Source organism: Rattus norvegicus, chromosome 1 (assembly GCF_021556685.1).
Source record: "Rattus norvegicus strain SHRSP/BbbUtx chromosome 1, alternate assembly SHRSP_T2T, whole genome shotgun sequence".
NCBI classification, from domain to species: Eukaryota; Metazoa; Chordata; class Mammalia; order Rodentia; family Muridae; genus Rattus; species Rattus norvegicus.
The window spans coordinates 14087314-14097500 of NC_141534.1; the positions used below are offsets into that span (position 1 = coordinate 14087314).

General features: G+C 44.9%; 2 protein-coding genes across 13 annotated transcripts in view; both read right to left on the bottom strand.

Moving 5' to 3' along the window:
- The window catches only part of Ect2l (epithelial cell transforming 2 like), an 80539-nt gene extending 77001 nt beyond the window's left edge, over positions 1 to 3538 (bottom strand). For 2 of the 7 annotated variants that reach the window (NM_001447352.1, NM_001447351.1), the window contains 1 exon segment: positions 3348 to 3471. The gene's annotated coding sequence lies outside the window, so the exon portion shown is untranslated. 7 annotated transcript variants of the gene reach the window in all.
- A 2212-nt stretch (positions 3539 to 5750) lies between these two features.
- The window catches only part of Ccdc28a (coiled-coil domain containing 28A), a 14888-nt gene continuing 10451 nt past the window's right edge, over positions 5751 to 10187 (bottom strand). For 2 of the 6 annotated variants that reach the window (XR_015628855.1, XR_015628854.1), the window contains exons 5-6: positions 8374 to 10187; positions 5751 to 6304 (exon numbers count right to left, since the gene is read on the bottom strand). The exon at positions 8374 to 10187 is cut by the window's right edge and continues 497 nt beyond it. Coding sequence is in view for 4 of the 6 variants with exons in the window: in XM_087567286.1 (XP_087423412.1) it covers positions 6318 to 6357; positions 8323 to 8396 (114 nt within the window). In the remaining 2 variants the exon portion in view is untranslated. 6 annotated transcript variants of the gene reach the window in all.

Genomic DNA, 10187 nt, shown 5'->3' on the forward strand with positions numbered 1-10187 from the left:
TCCTGAGTGAGGTAACTCAAACACAAAAGAACACACATGGTATGCACTCACTGAAAAGTGGATATTAGCCCAAGAGCCAGATTACCCAATATACAATCCACAAACCACATGAAGCTCAAGAAGAAGGAAGACCAAAGTGTGGATGCTTCAGTCCTTCTTAGAAGGGGAAACAAAAATACTCACAGGAGGACATATGGAGACAAAATGTGGAGCAGAGACTGAAGGAAAGGCCATTCAGAGACTGCCCCACCTGGGGATCCATTCCACATACAGCCACCAAACCCAGACAATACTGTGGATGTAAAGAAGTACATGCTGACAAGAGCCTGATATAGCCATCTCCTGGGAGGCTCTGCCAGACCCTGACAAATACAGAGGTAGATGCTCGCAGCCAACCATTGGACTGAGAACGGGATTCCCAATTGAGGAATTAGAGAAAGGACTGAAGGAGCTGAAGGGGTTTGCAACCCCATAAGAAGAACAACAATATCAACCAACCAGACCCCCCCCCCAGAGCTCCTAAAGAATTAAAACACCATCCCAAGGGTACACAGGGATGGATCTATGACTCCAGCTACATGTGTAGCAGAGTGTGGCCTTGTCTGGCATCAATGGGAGGAGAGGCCCTTGGTCCTGTCAAGGCTCAATGCTCCAGTGTAGGGGAATGTCAGAGGACGGTGGTGGGAGGGAGTGGGGTGTGTGGGTAGGGGAGCATCCTCATAGAAGCAGCGGGAGATATTGGGTTTCTAAAGAGGAAACAGAACAATGGGATAACATTTGATATATAAATAAATAAGTCAATAATATGTTGATCTTAAAAAAATTAAATTAAGTTAAATTTTTAAAAGAGATGCTTCTCAACCAAGGAGGGATGATAGATTTGTAGTCACTACTCTTTTAATGCACTTCTTTTTGGAGACTGCACCTCATTCTAACTCAGGCTAGCCTCGAACTTAGAGTTCTCCTACTTCTGCCTCCCAAATGATGTTTTCTTGTTCCAGCATTGTGTAACTGTCCAAAGAGTAGTTCTATAAGATATCAGCAGGTGCTTCCTCTGAAGCAGAATCTGTGATTAAATATAATCGGAAAATTGATCAGAATTAATGTTTCTTTCAATATGCAATGCTGTGAAAACTTTGTCATGCTGGTGTTCTCAGTGAATCCGTTAGAAGAAATAATAGATAACATTTTCTTTACCCACCGTGACAGTGTTCGTGCAGCACATGCGTGTTAGCTGATGTGAGTATCCTAGTGTTTGCTTAATTCTAGCAAATTGTTCCCCAATCAGTGGCTTGCTGTAACAAACACTGATTATCTCACAGTGTCTGGGAATTAAGAGTACAGCTTAACCAGGCCTCCAGCTCAGGGTCTCTCCTGGCAAGTGTCAGCTGGAAATGAGTCATTCAAAGCTGGACTGAGGAAAGAGTCCCTTCCAAGCTCATGCAAGTGGTTGTTGAGCCGCCCGTCTGATGCCTGTCGGGCAAACTAGCAAGTTAATTAAAACGGAGAAGGAAGGTCATAGGACCCTAATTCACATGCTCAGTCAGAGACTCCGAATCTAATCTGGCCAACTTTAGGGACTGAAACCTTCAAAGCTGTGGGTCCAAATAAATCTTTCTCTTTATATGTTATCTCAGACATGTGTTATGGTGGCAGAAAGCTGGTTAGCATAGCCTACGCACTAACTCCAGGCAGACAGTGTCAGGGCAGAGCAGATTGGTAAGAGCCCTGTTGGGAGCCGCTGTTGTGTTTGTCTTGTTTCCTTTTTTTTTTTTTTTTTTTTTTTTTTTTTTTTTTTTTTTGAACAACTATACCTGGATTAAGAGATGAACTGGCTGGTAGTCTATGGAGTATGGAGAGAGTTGCTTCACTGTTGGAATAAACCAGAAGTATCAGTTAACTGTTTCCCGGAGTGATTTGTTTTGTAGGTAGAGCCACGCAGAGCAGAAGGTCCCGTTTCACTCCTGCAGAGGGTGCATTTAGAATATCATAAACCAAACCTGCTTGTGGAGGGCAGAGAGATGACTCAGTTTTTCTGTTTGCAACTCTTAGGGGGTTCGGCCAAGGACACTGCTCCTGTGGTGAGGCAATCGGCTGACGTCAACCGAATGTCAGAAAGGTCACAAGTTTGTCATATCATTAGGCAACCTGACCACCAGATTAGCCTTCTGTAGCTGTCTGGGGATTTTCCATGAACCCAGTCGTACTTAACTCCTATAATATTAACATCAATAATGGAGTGATTTAAGGGCATCGCTTGCTCCCAACACTCTTCTAGGCATCTGAGCATCTCAGTACTCATACACACAGACAGACGGACAGACAGACAGGCACGCGTGCGTGCACTCGCACGCGCGCGCGCGCGCGCACACACACACACACACACACACACACACACACACACACACACACACACACTTCGTCGTTGTTTTGAGTCTGACTCTCTTTACATAACCCTGGCTGTCCTGGAATTCACTATGTAGACCAGGCTGGCCTCAAACTCACAGAGATCTGCCTGGTTCAATTGTCAAGTGCTGAGATTAAAGGGGTACGCCAGTACAACCAGGCCCACACAATAATTTTTTGAAGTGTTATTAGTTGGTAGAGAGGCGAATGCATTTGGCCCTTTTGCAGCTCACACATGCAAACTGGGAAGTGCATCAGATAGTGTCTGAAATGTCATTCCTGCAGAAACAGCTTCTAAAGAGGTTCTCTACAGGCTACAGGGAAGAACCACAACACACAAAAATGTGAAAAATTGGAAAAGAAACACAATTCCAACCAAGTCCATTTACCCACATCGGGAGCATGTACACACCACTGCCTGAACTGAGTGAACTCGAATACAGACGGTGCCAGGAAACTCTGCTGATACTTCGAGCAATGTTTATTAATAAGCGCAAGGCCAGTACTTCTCAAAAGATAAACACTTAGCGATGTGTCGTAATCAGTCACCTTAGTCACGAAACCCTAGCATATGAAATCTCAGAACCGCAAACTAGTGACCGGAGAGTCTTAGTCTCTTCCTTATTAAGCCACACAGCCCCTTCCCACGTCTTTGGACTCCAAAGTAGCAAATCGAGTGAGAAGAGAAGAGACCGGGGAGTGTAGGGGGTGGGGGTGAGGGGTCGGGGTGGAGCTGGTGTGAGCCAATCTGGGGTCCTGTGAAATACTAGTGTTTTCCAAAGTGCTGGAGCATTCTGGAGTGCTCCGAAGGAGGGAAGTTGCCACCACCCAACTCAAACCTGACCCCAACAGAGGTCTCCAAGGCCATGGAGACCTCCAAGGCTCAAGGTTTTTCCAGAAGTCCCAAGGAAAAGACATCTCCAAGAAGGCAAGGGCTTTACCTCCTGGAGGGGCCAAGGTCTGAGCACGGTGGCCGGTGACCGGTGGTCGGTGGTCGGGCAGCAGTCTCCTCTCTGCACGGGGCAGGAATGAAGGCTTGCTGCCTGGGGAGGTAGGTGGGGCAGCGGCGCCCCCATCTCCATAGGGAAGACAACACAATCCGCCACCACGCCCCACAGGTCCGGTGTCCTTGGCTCAGTGCTGCGCTCCAGTGGCCAACCTCGGTCTTTGCTGCAGGAGGCTGCTAACTAGAGCCGTTGTCACCTTTCCTAGGTTTTTCTACGTGGATTGCTTTTGGCTGCTGGATCTCCAGGGTCTTGCAAGTCTCTGGGAAGAGGTGAGAAACACAAGGCTACTGTCTGCCAAATTTTGCTTAGCTTTATATAAGCCAGCAATTTTTAAGTCTTGAGATGGTAAAGGTAACACTTCTTACCCTTTCTCCTGTTCATCTTTAACACATCCTCAGAAATTTTTAAAGTTTTTTTTTTTTAAAACAGTATTAGTTATACAGGAGTTAGAATAATTGCTTTGGCCAAAATGCCTTAACAGGTTTTTTGTGAAGCCCCCCTCCTCCCACTTCTTTTGTAGTTAACGTGGAGAGATTTCACAAATCTGTTGAGTATGGAAAAGTTAAAAATCCCATGAATAGTACGGTAAACACAATCCAAGGATGAAGTCTGAAAGGAAACACAACTGAGTTAAAATAGTTTGCTCTCACAGTAGGCTTTAGGAGATCTGTAACTCAATAGAATACAATGATTTTGCAACATCTACGTTGTAAGAGTGGCACGGGGCATCAAGGAAAATTAAAATGGAGATTCTGTCTTACCTCAGTCAGAATGGCTGTCACCAGACCTATCAATACTGAGGAGCGTGTGGGGGACGGGAAATGGTTGCCCACTGTGGGTGGGAAGAAACACCATGGGCATATACCCAAAGGGTTCCATAGACTACCACAGGACTACTCTACTGACATCAACTAGGAAGTGAAATTAGCACACACACACACACACTGGCAGTTCGTGCAGATGTTATGAAAAGGAAATCCTGGTATTTTCCTGGCAAATGGATGGAACTGAAGTACAATAAGCCCCGGGCACGACTCTCTCATGTGTGGACCCTAGCTTCAAAACTTCTAGATGTGTGTTTTATATGAGGTCAGGAAACCAGAAACAGCCATATAGGGGCTAGGAGGTCTTAAGGGGTTGAACGCAGAGCAAACGTGATGTGGAAGTGTGTATGGGGGCGTTGTCAGAGTGTGGTTAAGCCAGAATGAGGGTTATGGTGTAAGGGGAGTCAAAAAAAAAAAAAAAACCCAAAATGTATGAAAAGGCCTTTGCTTGTATGCTTATTTAAAAACTTTTAAAAGCTGTTTGAATAGCCGTATCTTTAGTGAGCGGACAATGTTCTCCCAGAATACATGGGGTTTTTTTTTTGTTTTGTTTTGTTTTTTCGGAGCTGGGGATCAAACCCAGGGCCTTGCGCTTGCTAGGCAAGCGCTCTACCACTGAGCTAAATCCCAGTGTCGTGTATGGGATACCTCCCTATGAGTCACTGGTCAGAAAGGACCCAGGGGGACCCCAAACAACTGGTTATTCTCATTGTTTTTAGTTGTCCACCATAGCTAAAAGGAAGGACCCTACTGATGAACACAGAGAAGTCAGATTGGAATTGACCTGGAAACTCCATTCCTGCCCTCTAGTTTTTACAGTGCTAGAGTCCACTGGGGGAGAAAAGCTTACAGACTTCCCCAGCAGTGAGTCCTACATACCGTGGCTATTCGCAGCTGATGGTTCTTGGGGGAGTGGGAGTCACCCTCCTCGGGAGTGAGACTACTTGTAGGCTACCTGTGGATAGCTCCCCTGCCAGGCAGCACTAAGTGGACCTAGTGAATTATGAAGATAAAATAGGACATGAAGGAGGGAGGGGCGGCACGGAGGTCAGGAGGAATGGGAGGAGGGAGCTGGAGGGTTACTGTGATCAAGACACACTGTGTACACATAAAATCGTCACTCGTTGAGTCCTGGTGTGATCCTCACCACTGAAACAAGGAAAGAAAGGAGGAAAGTTATCTGCAGAGCTTTGCTAGAACCTGCTTCGCGCTAAGCATCTCCTGTTATGCTGTTCGCTTCTGTTACCCCTTATGCTGCCACGCCCAGCTGCTAATTCCTCACAGGTTCCACTGACTGAACTCAACCCAGGTAAAATGCACAGTGGGAGGCTAATGGGAAGAATGGGGATCCAAGTCAAGGACTTTCATTAAACAGTAGTTAACGTGCAGAAGGCATGGAATTCAGAGATGGCACAAAATCCTATTTTCTACACACAGTTTACTTTGGAGGGCTGAACCCTTGTTTCCAGATTGAGGACTTCTAGGTCTTCCAAACAGACGACAGAGGCAATCATTTAAAACAATTGCTTTATTAAAAATAGCAAATCTCACGAGTACTTATTAAACATTTGTCACTGGCCATTGGGAAACACACCTGCGTGTGTACTGATTGTCTGACGTAAACTGAAGCTGGACCGCTACAGGACACCTGTGCACCACCACCGTGTGACCGGCACTGGGTCAGTGCGGCCATGGCAAGGACGAATCCTTCAGCCCGACAACGTTTAGCACGATGCATTTCAAGTATAACCCTTAAGGCAACAAAAGAAAGCATAGCAGCACAACTCTGTGTCCCACTTCCCGAGGAGACCTACAGGCGGGCCACGGCCTCCCCGGCGGTGGAGTACAGCGAGCACATGGACTGGAAGCGGCGTGTGGACATGATCACTGCACTTGCATTCTCGTGACTCGAGAGTCTGTTGCGGGAGATGATTCTGCCACAGGACTGGGCTGGAAGTAATGACTGCTGCTTCCCTGCAAGTCTCAGAGCAGGCTGCAGGCTGCGGGCCGCATTAGCTGCTGGGTGCACTGGGAACGTCCTGCGCATCGGCCAAATGCAGTTTCTGTCTGGATTCATCCGTTAAGAAGAGTTCCGTTTTAAAGCAAGGACTTCCTGTAAACTTCAGGAATTTACACTCAGTAACCAGGAAACACAAGAAACGGGCTAAGTGACGGAGGGAAGGACAGAGGGAGAGTGGACAGGCTAAAGGGGAAAGCTGTGGTGTTACCAACGTGTTTGGACAGGAGCTCGGTGGAGAGAATTATGCTGTGTGTATAATTTGAAGCTTAAAAACATTAATTTAGGATCGAGTTATGTAGTCTCAAATTCCAAATCCTCCTGCCTCAGCCTCCAGTGCTGGGGTTATAGGAGTGTAGCATCAGGTCTGTCCAGGCTTTTTTAAATACAGCAAGAACCATTTCCATGATAAGGAAGCAGCGGAGGAAAACATGAAAAGACTAACCGGATTACAACCCCTTAGAGATGCTATTTTGCCACGTTTAGCAAAACAATTTCCTTATGAAGCCCAGACATGAAGTAATTATTACATCTGTGATCTCGATCATCCCGCAAGAAAACTGAATAAAACAGAATCCCTACATGTGCCCTGTCCTTTCCTTTTCCTCTTACTCCTAAACCGTTCAGCCACTGCTGCCCACTTTTCAAGGCCCAGATCACACACTGATCTGAATACATCGAGGACAACCGTGAGGCGGCAGTACAGACAGACAGACAGACAGAGGCACAGGCCACCGGAGTACTCTTGTCTACTTGGGAGGTTTGAGATTTAACTCATGGAAAAAAACAATCACTGAAGAGCAAAGTAAGGTGGAAGAAGCTGAAGGGGAGGGAGACCCCACAGGAAGACCAGCATCTCCGCTAACCCGGACCCTTGGGAGCTCCCGGACACTGAACCACCAACCAGGCAGCATGCACCAGCTGGTCCAAGGCCCCCGACACACACACAGCAGAGGACGGCCTGGTCTGCCTCCCGTGGGAGAAGATGCGCCTAAACCTCAAGAGACTTCAGGCTGCAGGGAGGGGGAAGGCCTGGTGGTGGGGGAGCATCCTCTCGGTGGCAGGGGCAAGGAGCAATGGGATGAGGAACTGTAGGAGGAAGGGACAATGGCTGGATTGTAGATAGATACAGATATGGATAGATGGATGGAGGACGGATGGACGGATGGATGGATGGATAGAAGATAGGTAGGTAGGTAGGCAGGTAGGCAGGTAGGTAGGTAGATGGTAAGATAGGCACGTAGAGTTCATACTCATGCCCAAGCTCAAAGCAGCAGCACACACTTAACTGTAGTTACTGCATGGCTAAGCAATTGGTCACAGTATAAAACATCACAGCAGTAGTCTGACTTGTTGCTATTCTAGCTTTTGTATACTCTATATAGTTTAGAAATTTCCTCATACATACCATTACACAGAAGCCCCTTAAAGATGTTAACGAATGTGTGAAATGTCACATTATTAATGTGTGAAGCACATTTCAAAAGTCCTATCTCATGCTATTGTTGTGTTCAAGGAGAGTTTCCCTCTCAAATGAAAGCATGTTGATGGTCGGATCATTTCATATGATTCTTACGTATTAGCGGTTGTGTTTAAAAAAAAAGTCTGCAAAGTTCCCTAATCGTTGTTTCAGACTGAAATACTGAAATCAAAACCACCTTCCTGTGACTTGTTGTTTTCCCTCAGGCTAAGTCTACACTGTGCTAGCGTCAGCTTGGAGATGCCACTTCACAAGCTGTAGAAGGACCCTTTAAGAGTTGTGTTTTAGTGATACCTGAATTTCAGTTTTATGTACCTTAAATAACAGTAGTAACTGTATCTTCGGTTCTCTCCCAGATTGTTTCAGAATCTCGCAGTCAAAATAATTCTTGTCATCTACTACATAATTTTCATGACTTGAAGAGTAACAATTAAACTTGTTTTGAAAAATAAGGAAACAATATAAAACAAAGAAGAAAGCAGACATGGAGTTTCAGCATATGCAACCTTGAAACAAAATGATCTGGAAACTAAAGGGGAAGAAACGTAGCCCTAGTGAATAAAGTAAGATATGGTAGGAATTATTTACCCAGAAAAATAGATTTTGAACTTTACACTGTTGATAGTAGGCAAAGGATACATAGAAGAATTCAATTCTTCTAACTGCAACACAAAGAAACAAATTGAATATTAATTTTTACAAGAGAAATATTACTAGGTCATTGTAAACCATGTTTTAAAACAGCTTCACGTAGGTTTTAACTGAAAGAGCAAATTATTAAAGAAAAACATTCTCAAAAAGTTTTCTAGGTTAGGAAATCCTTTTTACAAAATAATTGTAAAGTCATTGCAGCTTGACCAGGAAGAGAATAGAAGCAAATGATGTGGACTAGAGCGTTAGAAGCATTCTCAGAATCATGTCTAATGGCAGTGATCTCCACTGTGTGTGTGCTGTTTCTCTTTGAGAGAGAGAGTCTGGATACCCAGGCTGGCCCCCAACTCTCTGTAGCCCAGGTTAGTCCTCACTCATGATTCTAGGTCACAGACAAGCACTACTGTGCTCTTTTAACAGACATTTGATCATTATTGTGTGTAGTGTGCTGTGTGTGAGGGCAGGCACATGTGGGAGACAGAATAGCACCTTGTGGAGTTGGTTTCCTTCTGCTCTTACGTGAGCAATAGGAATGTATTCAGGTCCAAACATCACCAGGCTCGCCCTGCAGCACTTTTACCTCCTAAGCCATCCTGCTAAACCTATGCCTTGCTTTTTTAAAGAACAGTTTTGTTTTTCGCTTTTTAACAAAAACGCCATTTCCATGATCATACTCTTTAAAATTTTTGTTTATAAAAATACTTCACCAGTCATTCAATTAGCACTATAAAGTAGAATTGTTCATCCTTTGTTTCGGTTCTTATAACAAAATATCATTAAATTAGTGGTTTGCAGAAAAAGGGAATTCATGTCTCCCAGTTCGAGAGTCCAGCCTTCCAAGACAAAGATGCTAAAAGAGCTGCTGTTGGCTGGCTCACAGAACAGCACTGTGCACTGTGCCCTCACTGAATGGAAACAGAGGGGTGTCTCTTTTCAGCCTCTTTTCCTAGGACACTAATCCCACTCCTGACCTTAGTACCTTCCTCCTGTTGCCACCACCTCCAGAGTGAGGACTTGAAAGGTCTGTATTCTAGAAGGATACAGACATTCGGACCATACTACCTTTCATTTTAGAAGGAGAAATATACAGTAAAGAAATGCTTTTGGGGGTTGGAGATTTAGCTCAGTGGTAGAGCGCCTGCTTAGCAAGCGCAAGGCCCTGGGTTCGGTCCCCAGCTCCGAAAAAAAGAAAAAAGAAAAAGAAGAAGAAGAAGAAAAAAAAAGAAAAAAGAAATGCTGGCTGGGGTGTAGTTAGTGGTGGAGTACTTGTCTGCCCTTGGCTTAATCTCCAGGATAAGTTACCTAGACTGTCCAGTGTCACCAAGTACAACTGATAAAGCCTCGCACTATACCTCCCAGTTTAAAATTTATTTCCGAAATGCTCTAAAGGTACACAAATTAAACTTATATTTAAGAAATATGGAGCAGAAGACTGAACTGAACACTTGTGAGGTCAAATAATATATGGCAGAGTTGACACTTAAAAGTACAGGCTCGAAGGGCTTTTTGTTTGTTTTTTTGGGAGAGGTCTCATATAGCCCAGGCTGGCCTTGAACTCCTTTTCCTCCTTCCCAAATGCTGGGATTACAAGAATGCACTGCTAATCTAGGCATAAAGTTTTTAAAGTGTGGGCGGACAGTTGCCTTATATTTACTTTTCCAAAAAAAAAAAGAAGTGAAAGAGAAAAAGAAAAAAATTGCAGAAACAAGCTCTCTTGTCTCTGGTGAACATGAAGCTAAACACACTGGGGTCAGTTTTTATTTACCCCCCTTTGTTCTATAAAATGTTTGCGTATGCATACG